The 13,305-nt window shown below is 47.4% G+C and overlaps 1 protein-coding gene across 3 annotated transcripts in view; it reads right to left on the bottom strand.

The window, feature by feature from the left end:
• Window positions 1–13,305, bottom strand: part of LOC124024500 (wolframin-like) — a 40,668-nt gene that overhangs the window by 11,682 nt on the left and 15,681 nt on the right. For 2 of the 3 annotated variants that reach the window (XM_046338417.1, XM_046338418.1), the window contains exons 8-13: window positions 12,325–12,570; window positions 10,441–10,606; window positions 10,263–10,375; window positions 9,937–10,100; window positions 7,940–8,177; window positions 5,164–5,349 (exon numbers count right to left, since the gene is read on the bottom strand). In XM_046338417.1, coding sequence (XP_046194373.1) covers window positions 5,164–5,349; window positions 7,940–8,177; window positions 9,937–10,100; window positions 10,263–10,375; window positions 10,441–10,606; window positions 12,325–12,570 — 1,113 coding nt within the window. The remainder of the gene's footprint in view (window positions 1–5,163; window positions 5,350–7,939; window positions 8,178–9,936; window positions 10,101–10,262; window positions 10,376–10,440; window positions 10,607–12,324; window positions 12,571–13,305) is intronic. The other variant, XM_046338419.1, reaches the window with a different exon arrangement.

Below are 13,305 nucleotides of genomic sequence, written 5' to 3'. Positions count from 1 at the left end.
GTACAAAGCCAAGTACAGCCCCAGTTACCATCCAGTACAAAGCCAAGTACAGCCCCAGTTACCATCCAGTACAAAGCCAAGTCAGCCTCAGTTACCATCCAGTACAAAGCCAAGTACAGCCCCAGTTACCATCCCATCCAGTACAAAGCCAAGTACAGCCCCAGTTACCATCCAGTACAAAGCCAAGTACAGCCCCAGTTACCATCCCATCCAGTACAAAGCCAAGTACAGCCCCAGTTACCATCCCATCCAGTACAAAGCCAAGTACAGCCCCAGTTACCATCCAGTACAAAGCCAAGTACAGCCCCAGTTACCATCCAGTACAAAGCCAAGTACAGCCCCAGTTACCATCCAGTACAAAGCCAAGTACAGCCCCAGTTACCATCCCATCCAGTACAAAGCCAAGTACAGCCCCAGTTACCATCCCATCCAGTACAAAGCCAAGTACAGCCCCAGTTACCATCCCATCCAGTACAAAGCCAAGTACAGCCCCAGTTACCATCCAGTACAAAGCCAAGTACAGCCCCAGTTACCATCCAGTACAAAGCCAAGTACAGCCCCAGTTACCATCCCATCCAGTACAAAGCCAAGTACAGCCCCAGTTACCATCCCATCCAGTACAAAGCCAAGTACAGCCCCAGTTACCATCCAGTACAAAGCCAAGTACAGCCCCAGTTACCATCCAGTACAAAGCCAAGTACAGCCCCAGTTACCATCCCATCCAGTACAAAGCCAAGTACAGCCCCAGTTACCATCCCATCCAGTACAAAGCCAAGTACAGCCCCAGTTACCATCCAGCACAAAGCCAAGTACAGCCCCAGTTACCATCCAGTACAAAGCCAAGTACAGCCCCAGTTACCATCCCATCCAGTACAAAGCCAAGTACAGCCCCAGTTACCATCCCATCCAGTACAAAGCCAAGTACAGCCTCAGTTACCATCCCATCCAGTACAAAGCCAAGTACAGCCCCAGTTACCATCCCATCCAGTACAAAGCCAAGTACAGCTCCAGTTACCATCCCATCCAGTACAAAGCCAAGTACAGCCCCAGTTACCATCCCATCCAGTACAAAGCCAAGTACAGCCCCAGTTACCATCCCATCCAGTACAAAGCCAAGTACAGCCCCAGTTACCATCCCATCCAGTACAAAGCCAAGTACAGCCCCAGTTACCATCCAGTACAAAGCCAAGTACAGCCTCAGTTACCATCCCATCCAGTACAAAGCCAAGTACAGCCCCAGTTACCATCCAGTACAAAGCCAAGTACAGCCCCAGTTACCATCCAGTACAAAGCCAAGTACAGCCCCAGTTACCATCCCATCCAGTACAAAGCCAAGTACAGCCCCTGTTACCATCCCATCCAGTACAAAGCCAAGTACAGCCCCAGTTACCATCCAGTACAAAGCCAAGTACAGCCCCAGTTACCATCCCATCCAGTACAAAGCCAAGTACAGCCCCAGTTACCATCCAGTACAAAGCCAAGTACAGCCCCAGTTACCATCCCATCCAGTACAAAGCCAAGTACAGCCCCAGTTACCATCCAGTACAAAGCCAAGTACAGCCCCAGTTACCATCCCATCCAGTACAAAGCCAAGTACAGCCCCAGTTACCATCCAGTACAAAGCCAAGTACAGCCCCAGTTACCATCCAGTACAAAGCCAAGTACAGCCCCAGTTACCATCCCATCCAGTACAAAGCCAAGTACAGCCCCAGTTACCATCCCATCCAGTACAAAGCCAAGTACAGCCCCAGTTACCATCCAGTACAAAGCCAAGTACAGCCCCAGTTACCATCCAGTACAAAGCCAAGTACAGCCCCAGTTACCATCCCATCCAGTACAAAGCCAAGTACAGCCCCAGTTACCATCCAGTACAAAGCCAAGTACAGCCCCAGTTACCATCCAGTACAAAGCCAAGTACAGCCCCAGTTACCATCCCATCCAGTACAAAGCCAAGTACAGCCCCAGTTACCATCCCATCCAGTACAAAGCCAAGTACAGCCCCAGTTACCATCCAGTACAAAGCCAAGTACAGCCCCAGTTACCATCCAGTACAAAGCCAAGTACAGCCCCAGTTACCATCCCATCCACTACAAAGCCAAGTACAGCCCCAGTTACCATCCCATCCACTACAAAGCCAAGTACAGCCCCAGTTACCATCCAGTACAAAGCCAAGTACAGCCCCAGTTACCATCCCATCCACTACAAAGCCAAGTACAGCCCCAGTTACCATCCAGTACAAAGCCAAGTACAGCCCCAGTTACCATCCCATCCACTACAAAGCCAAGTACAGCCCCAGTTACCATCCAGTACAAAGCCAAGTACAGCCCCAGTTACCATCCAGTACAAAGCCAAGTACAGCCCCAGTTACCATCCAGTACAGGGCCAAGTACAGCCCCAGTTAACATCCCATCCAGTACAAAGCCAAGTACAGACCCAGTTACCATCCCATCCAGTACAAAGCCAAGTACAGCCTCAGTTACCATCCCATCCAGTACAAAACCAAGTACAGCCCCAGTTACCATCCCATCCAGTACAAAGCCAAGTACAGCCCCAGTTACCATCCAGTACAAAGCCAAGTACAGCCCCAGTTACCATCCAGTACAAAGCCAAGTACAGCCCCAGTTACCATCCAGTACAAAGCCAAGTACAGCCCCAGTTAGGGTCCCATCCAGTACAAAGCCAAGTACAGCCCCAGTTACCATCCAGTACAAAGCCAAGTACAGCCCCAGTTACGGTCCCATCCAGTACAAAGCCAAGTACAGCCCCAGTTACCATCCAGTACAAAGCCAAGTACAGCCCCAGTTACCATCCCATCCAGTACAAAGCCAAGTACAGCCCCAGTTACCATCCCATCCAGTACAAAGCCAAGTACAGCCCCAGTTACCATCCCATCCAGTACAAAGCCAAGTACAGCCCCAGTTACCATCCCATCCAGTACAAAGCCAAGTACAGCCCCAGTTACCATCCCATCCAGTACAAAGCCAAGTACAGCCCCAGTTACCATCCAGTACAAAGCCAAGTACAGCCTCAGTTACCATCCCATCCAGTACAAAGCCAAGTACAGCCCCAGTTACCATCCAGTACAAAGCCAAGTACAGCCTCAGTTACCATCCCATCCAGTACAAAGCCAAGTACAGCCCCAGTTACCATCCAGTACAAAGCCAAGTACAGCCCCAGTTAGGGTCCCATTCAGTACAAAGCCAAGTACAGCCCCAGTTACGGTCCCATCCAGTACAAAGCCAAGTACAGCCCCAGTTACGGTCCCATCCAGTACAAAGCCAAGTACAGCCCCAGTTACCATCCAGTACAAAGCCAAGTACAGCCCCAGTTACCATCCCATTCAGTACAAAGCCAAGTACAGCCCCAGTTACCATCCAGTACAAAGCCAAGTACAGCCCCAGTTAGGGTCCCATTCAGTACAAAGCCAAGTACAGCCCCAGTTACCATCCAGTACAAAGCCAAGTACAGCCCCAGTTACGGTCCCATCCAGTACAAAGCCAAGTACATCCCCAGTTACGGTCCCATCCAGTACAAAGCCAAGTACAGCCCCAGTTACGGTCCCATCCAGTACAAAGCCAAGTACAGCCCCAGTTACGGTCCCACCCAGTACAAAGCCAAGTACAGCCCCAGTTACGGTCCCATCCAGTACAAAGCCAAGTACAGCCCCAGTTACCATCCCATCCAGTACAAAGCCAAGTACAGCCCCAGTTACCATCCAGTACAAAGCCAAGTACAGCCCCAGTTACCATCCAGTACAAAGCCAAGTACAGCCCCAGTTACCATCCAGTACAAAGCCAAGTACAGCCCCAGTTACCATCCAGTACAAAGCCAAGTACAGCCCCAGTTACCATCCCATCCAGTACAAAGCCAAGTACAGCCCCAGTTACCACCCCATCCAGTACAAAGCCAAGTACAGCCCCAGTTACCATCCAGTACAAAGCCAAGTACAGCCCCAGTTACCATCCAGTACAAAGCCAAGTACAGCCCCAGTTACGGTCCCATCCAGTACAAAGCCAAGTACAGCCCCAGTTACCATCCAGTACAAAGCCAAGTACAGCCCCAGTTACCATCCCATCCAGTACAAAGCCAAGTACAGCCCCAGTTACCATCCAGTACAAAGCCAAGTACAGCCCCAGTTACGGTCCCATCCAGTACAAAGCCAAGTACAGCCCCAGTTACCATCCAGTACAAAGCCAAGTACAGCCCCAGTTACCATCCCATCCAGTACAAAGCCAAGTACAGCCCCAGTTACCATCCCATCCAGTACAAAGCCAAGTACAGCCCCAGTTACCATCCAGTACAAAACCAAGTACAGCCCCAGTTACCATCCAGTACAAAGCCAAGTACAGCCCCAGTTACCATCCCATCCAGTACAAAGCCAAGTACAGTGTACGAATAATGTTGATGCTGCCATGGTTACGGAGAGTCCTAAATGATTTGTGAATAATGTTGATGCTACCATGGTTACACAAATATCCTAACCCCCCCCCCCCCCCCTAAAATGCTAACCTCTCCAGTAATGGTGAGAGGTTAGCATGTTTTGGGGGGTAGGGTATTTGTGTGTCTGTAACTTTCTCTCTCATCATTATTCAGGATTTTATTCAGGATTATCTGAGATCATGGAAGCGTCCACATTCATCTAGACGTGTTTGGAAACATGTTCTATTCTCATGTGCAATAAAAGTGACACCAAAACGACACAATACATTATTCCCCATTCATTTCTATTGGGCACTAAATCATCTGAAACACAACTATAAACAAACAGCAAATGTATCCAACACGTTTGTAGAGTCACAGGTTCTAGCAATATGGGACCAAATACTACACTTTTTATTCCTTATTCCAGTCTGACCTTTAACCTTGAAATAATATTAGCGTATTTCAAATCTGAAGTGCTGGAGTACAGAGTCAGAAAAATCTAAAATGTGTCACTGTCCCAATACTTTTAGAGCTCACTTTATGTCTTGCTTTCCTCCCCAAAACTTTTAATGTATTTTTAAATGACTGTATTATTTATTTGCACACAAGGAAATACAAAACAATGTGATGAGGGGTTTTAAAAAAAGACAAGAGAAAAGTGAAAACCCTAAGGGATTCATAAGGCACCTCCCCCTTTGGAATATTCATAGAATTAACCCCTCCCCCCTTCTTCCTCTTTACCTGCAGTCCCTCAGAGTGGTACACGTACATCCAGAAGAACAGCATCACCATGGTGACGCAGCACAGGATGAGCTTGACGGCGCCGCGTTGCGACATGGAGTGGAACACGTCCATGAGAGACAGGCTGAAGCGCGTCCACAGCCTCAGTGTCACCGGCACCGCACACACGGCCAGCGTCACAATCATCTGACAGAACAAAAAACTTTATTGACCCAACGCAATGTGGACATTATAGTGGTATTATAGTGGTATTATAGTGGTGCTATAGTGGTATTATAGTGGCATTATAGTGGTATTTTAGTGGTATTATAGTGGCATTATAGTGGTATTTTAGTGGTATTATAGTGGTATTTTAGTGGTATTATAGTGGTATTATAGTGGCATTATAGTGGTATTTTAGTAGTATTATAGTGGTATTATAGTGGTATTATAGTGGTATCATAGAGGCATTATAGGGGCATTATAGTGGTATTATAGGGGCATTATAGTGGTATTATAGTGGTATTATAGTGGTATTATAGTGGTATCATAGAGGCATTATAGGGGCATTATAGTGGTATTATAGGGGCATTATAGTGGTATTATAGTGGTATTATAGTGGTATTATAGGGGCATTATAGTGGTATTATAGGGGCATTATAGTGGTATTATAGTGGTATTATAGGGGCATTATAGTGGTATTATAGTGGTATTATAGTGGTATTATAGGGGCATTATAGGGGCATTATAGTGGTATTATAGTGGTATTATAGTGGTATTATAGGGGCATTATAGTGGTATTATAGTGGTATTATAGGGGCATTATAGTGGTATTATACTTGCATTATAGTGGTATTATAGGGGCATTATAGTGGTATTATAGGGGCATTATAGGGGCATTATAGGGGCATTATAGGGGCATTATAGGGGCATTATAGTGGTATTATAGGGGCATTATAGGGGCATTATAGGGGCATTATAGGGGCATTATAGTGGTATCATAGGGGCATTATAGGGGCATTATAGGGGCATTATAGGGGCATTATAGTGGTATCATAGGGGCATTATAGTGGTATTATACTGGCACCGCACACACAGCCAGCGTCACAATCATTTGATAATTATAGAACAAAACTTTATTGACCCAACGCAATGTGGACATTATAGTGGTATTATAGTGACATAGTGACATTATAGTGGCATTATAGTAGTATTATAGTGACAGTGGTATTATAGTGACAGTGGTATTATAGTGGTATTATAGTGACATAGTGGCATTATAGTGACATAGTGGCATTATAGTGACATTATAGTGACATAATGGTATTTTAGTGACATTATAGTGACATAGTGGCATTATAGTGACATTATAGTGACATAGTGGCATTATAGTGATATTGTAGTGACATAGTGGCATTTTAGTGACATAGTGACATAGTGGCATTATAGTGATATTATAGTGGTATTATAGGGGCATTATAGGGGCATTATAGTGGTATTATAGTGCCATTATATAGGTATTATAGTGACATAGTGGCATTATAGTGGTATTATTTGGGCATTATAGTGGCATTATAGTGGTATTATAGTGGTATTATAGGGGCATTATAGTGGCATTATAATATAATAAATAATAAATAATAATATATGCCATTTAGCAGACGCTTTTATCCAAAGCGACTTACAGTCATGTGTGCATACATTCTACGATAACAACATTAGACCATTAGACCATAACAACATTAGACCATAACAACATTAGACCATTAGACCATAACAGCATTAGACCATTAGATCATAACAACATTAGATCATAACAACATTAGATCATAACAACATTAGACCATTAGACCATAACAACATTAGACCATAACAACATTGGACCATAACAACATTAGACCATAACAACATTAGACCATTAGATCATAACAACATTAGACCATTAGACCATAACAACATTAGACAATTAGATCATAACAACATTAGATCGTAACAACATTAGATCATAACAGCATTAGACCATTAGACCATAACAACATTAGACCATAACAACATACATATTATAGTGACATTATAGTGGTATTATAGTGACATTATAGTGGCATTATAGTGGCATAGTGGCATTACAGTAGTATTATAGTGACAGTCGTATTATAGTGGTATTATAGTGATATTGTAGTGACATTATAGTGACATAGTGACATTATAGTGGTATTATAGTGGTATTATAATGATATTAGTGGTATTATAGTGGTATTATAGTGGTATTATAGGGGCATTATAGTGGCATTATAGTGGTATTATAGTGGTATTATAGTGGTATCATAGTGGTATCATAGTGGTATTATAGTGACATTGTGGTATTATAGTGTGTTGATTTGTGTATTTTGTAAACTGACCTCACTAAATGAAACAAATGCAAATGGACAATAAAGTTATGGTATCGCCATGGGAACACAACAATAAGTTATGGTATCGCCATGGGAACACAACAATAAGTTATGGTATCGCCATGGGAACACAACAATAAAGTTATGGTATCGCCATGGGAACACAGCAATAAGTTATGGTATCGCCATGGGAACACAACAATAAAGTTATGGTATCGCCATGGGAACACAGCAATAAGTTATGGTATCGCCATGGGAACACAACAATAAAGTTATGGTATCGCCATGGGAACACAACAATAAAGTTATGGTATCGCCATGGGAACACAACAGAAACAATCCCCATCGTGTTTTTAAACTGTATGTACTGCGTGCATGTCTCTTTAAAACTGCCGACCAATCATCACCTTGGTGAGCTCCAGCTCCAGGAACCATTTGACCAGCTGGATGAGGACCATGGCGGCCAGCCCCACGGCCAGCACGGGCAAGGCAAACAGGAACAGGAAGTAGCCAACGCAGGTCCGGATGAGCCCCACGGGGGAAGAGTTTTGGAGCAGCACCACAGAGAACTCACACCACAGGAAGCAGACCAAGTAGGGGACCAGGAAACAGTAGGTCCCACGGAAACCACGCTGCCTAGCCATACTGGGGGAGGAGAGGGGGTGTAGGGGAGGTGAGGAGAGAGGGGTGAAGGGGAGGTGAGGAGAGAGGGGTGAAGGGGTGGTGAGAAGAGGAGAGGAGAGGGAGGAGAGAGGGGAGTGTAGGGGTGGTGAGGAGAGGGGTGAAGGGGGGAGTAGGGGTGGTGAGGAGAGAGGGGTGAAGGGGTGGTGAGGAGAGGAGAGGGAGGAGAGAGGGGGTGTAGGGGTGGTGAGGAGAGGGAGGAGAGAAGGGGGAAGGGGGGAAAGTAGGGGAGGTGAGGAGAGGAGAGAGGCGGGAAGGGGAGAGGAGAGGAGAGGAGAGGAGGAAAGGGGGGAGTAGGGGTGGTGAGGAGAGGAGAGGGAGGAGAGAGAGAGGAGAGGATAGGAGAGGAGGGATTGGTTGTGAGGAGAGGAGAGGGAGGAGAGAGGGGGAGAGAGAGAGGGGGAGATGGGTGGTGAGGAGAGGAGAAACCAACATGTTATGGTGAAGCCACAAACAGCATATTTTGGCCTGGATGACTTAGGCTTTTCAGCGACAACATTCTAACGGAAAATGACTTCGCTACTCTTCCTATATGGAGTAGAAAGCTCACATGGGAACATGTGAACGTTCACAAACCTTGCCCTTGTCGAACACACATCAGATGTGAAAATGTATCCATTTTCCACTTAGCAGACATTCAGGAGAGACTTCCAGGAGCGGGTAGGGATGCCTTGCTCAAGGGCACATCAACAGATTTTCCACTTAGCAGACATTCAGGAGAGACTTCCAGGAGCAGGTAGGGATGCCTTGCTCACGGGCACATCAACAGATTTTTCAACTTGTCAGCTCAGGGATTCGATCCAGCTACCTTTTGGTTGATGGACCAAGAGTCCAGCCGCTAGGCTAACTAACGCCATATTTCATAGTGCTCACCTGAAGAACAGGAAGTAGAGGTAGAGGTACTGACCTGTAGAACAGGAAGTAGAGAGAGGTACTGACCTGAAGAACAGGTAGTAGAGGTATTGACCTGTAGAACAGGAAGTAGAGGTACTGACCTGAAGAACAGGAAGTAGAGGTAGAGGTACTGACCTGAAGAACAGGAAGTAGAGGTAGAGGTACTGACCTGAAGAACAGGAAGTAGAGGTACTGACCTGAAGAACAGGAAGTAGAGGTAGAGGTACTGACCTGAAGAACAGGAAGTAGAGGTAGAGATACTGACCTGAAGAACAGGAAGTAGAGGTAGAGGTACTGACCTGAAGAACAGGAAGTAGAGGTACTGACCTGAAGAACAGGAAGTAGAGGTAGAGATACTGACCTGAAGAACAGGAAGTAGAGGTAGAGGTACTGACCTGAAGAACAGGAAGTAGAAATACTGACCTGAAGAACAGGAAGTAGAGGTAGAGGTACTGACCTGAAGAACAGGAAGTAGAGGTACTGACCTGAAGAACAGGAAGTAGAGGTAGAGATACTGACCTGAAGAACAGGAAGTAGAGGTAGAGGTACTGACCTGAAGAACAGGAAGTAGAGATACTGACCTGAAGAACAGGAAGTAGAGGTAGAGGTACTGACCTGAAGAACAGGAAGTAGAGGTACTGACCTGAAGAACAGGAAGTAGAGGTAGAGGTACTGACCTGAAGAACAGGAAGTAGAGGTACTGACCTGAAGAACAGGAAGTAGAGGTACTGACCTGAAGAACAGGAAGTAGAGGTAGAGGTACTGACCTGAAGAACAGGCAGTAGAGGTAGAGGTACTGACCTGTAGAACAGGAAGTAGAGGTACTGACCTGAAGAACAGGAAGTAGAGGTAGAGGTCGAGCAGGCAGGGCAGACTGATCTTCATCACCACTGAGTCCCCTAGTGGCAGGGTAGTGAAGGTGTGGCTCAGCATCCTCAGCAGAACAGCACTCTGGGGCAGGAGACTGGTCAGGGAACACAAAGACGTTGCCACCTACAGACAGAACCAGACATAGGACCAGCAGTAATATGTGTTATAATATATATGGTCTCCGGTCGAAAGTAGTGCACTATATAAGGAATATGGTGCCATAGGGCTCTGGTCTAAAGTGGTGCACTATATAGGGATTAGGGTGCCGTTTGGCCTGTGTCTGACCTCAGTGATAAGCGCCCGTTTGGCGTAGGTGGCGCCCGAGGGACTCAGGCTCTTGTAGCTGACCACCGTGAACAAGATGGCTACCGTGGACAGCTCCGAGCAGGGGATCCATCCTATAGCACAGACACACTGGTTAGCCTCTTATAGACACACACACACACACACTACACACACACACCTTTATCAGCGACGGGGAAGGAGAAGACGATGAACAACACCGATATCAGGAAGTAGAGGTAGGGTTCTAGATTGTTCCAGCCGAAGTTAGACTCTGCTTGCTCCACGTCCAGGCCAGGCTCAAACCTGGTCAGCAGGGTTGTTAGGGCACTGAAGTTCTCCCACGCCTGGAGAGGAGGAGGAGGAGGAGGAGGAAGACAAAGAAGAAGATAAGAGAAGAGGAAAGGAGAGGGTAATGTTAGTTAAGGAGAGGAGAGGAGAGGAGAGGAGAGAGGAGAGGAGAGGAGAGGAGAGGAGAGGAGAGGAGAGGAGAGGAGAGGAGAGGAGAGAGAGAGAGGAGAGAGAGGAGAGGAGAGGGTAATGTTAGTTAAGGAGAAGAGAGAGGAGAGGAGAGGGTAATGTTAGTTAAGGAGAGGAGAGGAGAGGAGAGGAGAGGAGAGGAGAGGAGAGAGAGGAGAGAGGAGAGGAGAGGAGAGGAGAGGAGAGGAGAGGAGAGGAGAGGAGAGGAGAGGAGAGAGAGGGTAATGTTAGTTAAGGAGAAGAGAGGAGAGGAGAGGGAGAGGGTAATGTTAGTTTTAATGAGAGGAGAGGGTAATGTTAGTTAAGGAGAAGAGAGGAGAGGAGAGAGAGAGGAGAGGGTAATGTTAGTTTTAATGAGAGGAGAGGGTAATGTTAGTTAAGGAGAAGAGAGGAGAGGAGAGGAGAGGAGAGGGTAATGTTAGTTAAGGAGAAGAGAGGAGAGGAGAGGGTAATGTTAGTTACGGAGAAGAGAGGAGAGGAGAGGGTAATGTTAGTTAAGGAGAAGAGAGGAGAGGAGAGGGTAATGTTAGTTTTAATGAGAGGAGAGGGTAATGTTAGTTAAGGAGAAGAGAGGAGAGGAGAGGAGAGGAGGAGGAGAGGGTAATGTTAGTTAAGGAGAAGAGAGGAGAGGAGAGGAGAGGGTAATGTTAGTTTTAATGAGAGGAGAGGGTAATGTTAGTTAAGGAGAAGAGAGGAGAGGAGAGAGAGAGGAGAGGAGAGGGTAATGTTAGTTTTATGGAGAAGAGAGGAGAGGAGAGGAGAGGAAAGGAAAAGAGGGGAGAGGAGAGAGAGAGAGAGGAGAGGGTAATGTTAGTTTTAATGAGAGGAGAGGGTAATGTTAGTTAAGGAGAAGAGAGGAGAGGAGAGGTAATGTTAGTTAAGGAGAGGAGAGGAGAGGAGAGGAGAGGAGAGGAGAGGAGAGGAGAGGAGAGGAGAGGAGAGGAGAGGAGAGGAGAGGAGAGGAGAGGAGAGGAGAGGAGAAGAGAGGAGAGGAGAGGATAATGTTAGTTAAGGAGAAGAGAGGAGAGGAGAGGAGAGGAGAGGAGAGGAGAGGAGAGGAGAGAGGAGAGGAGAGAGAGAGAGGAAATTATTTTAGTTTTAATGAGAGAGGAGAGGAGAGGAGAGGAGAGGAGAGGAGAGGAGAAGAGAGGAGAGGAGAGGGTAATGTTAGTTAAGGAGAAGAGAGGAGAGGAGAGGAGAGGATAATGTTAGTTAAGGAGAAGAGAGGAGAGGAGAGGAGAGGAGAGGGTAATGTTAGTTTTAATGAGAGGAGAGGGTAATGTTAGTTAAGGAGAAGAGAGGAGAGGAGAGGAGAGGAGGAGGAGAGGGTAATGTTAGTTAAGGAGAAGAGAGGAGAGGAGAGGAGAGGAGAGGAGAGGAGAGGAGAGGAGAGGAGAGGAGAGGGTAATGTTAGTTTTAATGAGAGGAGAGGGTAATGTTAGTTAAGGAGAAGAGAGGAGAGGAGAGAGAGAGGAGAGGAGAGAGAGAGGAGAGGGTAATGTTAGTTTTATGGAGAAGAGAGGAGAGGAGAGAGAGAGAAGAGAGGAGGAGAGGAAAGGAGAGTGTAATGTTAGCTGATCTGTACCTTGCTGTTCTGGAAGATGCGTAGCGTGCAGATCACCATGGAGATGAAGGAGAGGTAGAATACGAGGAGTGGGATGAAGAAGGCAAACAGGTCAACAGTCAGATTACTGATGATGAAGAAGAAGATGAACGCGTTGACGTGGTGCGTGGGGATCACCGTGCTCAGCCATTGGACGCCGGCGCGAGACGCCCAATCAATGAGCTGATCCTTCACCTCGATGACCGCAGTGATAGGGTACTGCAACACCTGGAGATGGAGAAGGAGGAGGGGTGAGGGAGGAGAGAGGAGAGAGGGAGGGAGGCAGGGAGAGGGTACTGCAACACCTGGAGATGGAGAAGGAGGAGGGGTGAGGGAGGGAGGGAGGCAGGGAGAGGGTACTGCAACACCTGGAGATGGAGAAGGAGGAGGGGTGAGGGAGGGAGGCAGTGATAGGGTACTGCAACACCTGGAGATGGAGAAGGAGGAGGGGTGAGGGAGGAGAGAGGAGAGAGGGGGGAGGCAGTGATAGGGTACTGCAACACCTGGAGATGGAGAAGGAGGAGGGGTGAGGGAGGAGAGAGGAGAGAGGGAGGGAGGCAGTGATAGGGTACTGCAACACCTGGAGATGGAGAAGGAGGAGGGGTGAGGGAGGAGAGAGGAGAGAGGGAGGGAGGCAGTGATAGGGTACTGCAACACCTGGAGATGGAGAAGGAGGAGGGGTGAGGGAGGAGAGAGGAGAGAGGGGAGGGAGGCAGTGATAGGGTACTGCAACACCTGGAGATGGAGAAGGAGGAGGGGTGAGGGAGGAGAGAGGAGAGAGGGTGGGAGGCAGGGAGAGGGGAGGAGGGAGGGAGGCAGTGATAGGGTACTGCAACACCTGGAGATGGAGAAGGAGGAGGGGTGAGGGAGGAGAGAGGGTGAGAGGGTGGGAGGCAGTGATAGGGTACTGCAACACCTGGAGATGGAGAAGGAGGAGGGGTGAGGGAGGAGAGAGGAGAGAGG

The sequence above is a fragment of the Oncorhynchus gorbuscha genome, unplaced genomic scaffold (assembly GCF_021184085.1).
Source record: "Oncorhynchus gorbuscha isolate QuinsamMale2020 ecotype Even-year unplaced genomic scaffold, OgorEven_v1.0 Un_scaffold_1886, whole genome shotgun sequence".
In the NCBI taxonomy this organism is placed as follows: Eukaryota; Metazoa; Chordata; class Actinopteri; order Salmoniformes; family Salmonidae; genus Oncorhynchus; species Oncorhynchus gorbuscha.
This window is presented reverse-complemented; position numbering and strand designations above follow the sequence as displayed.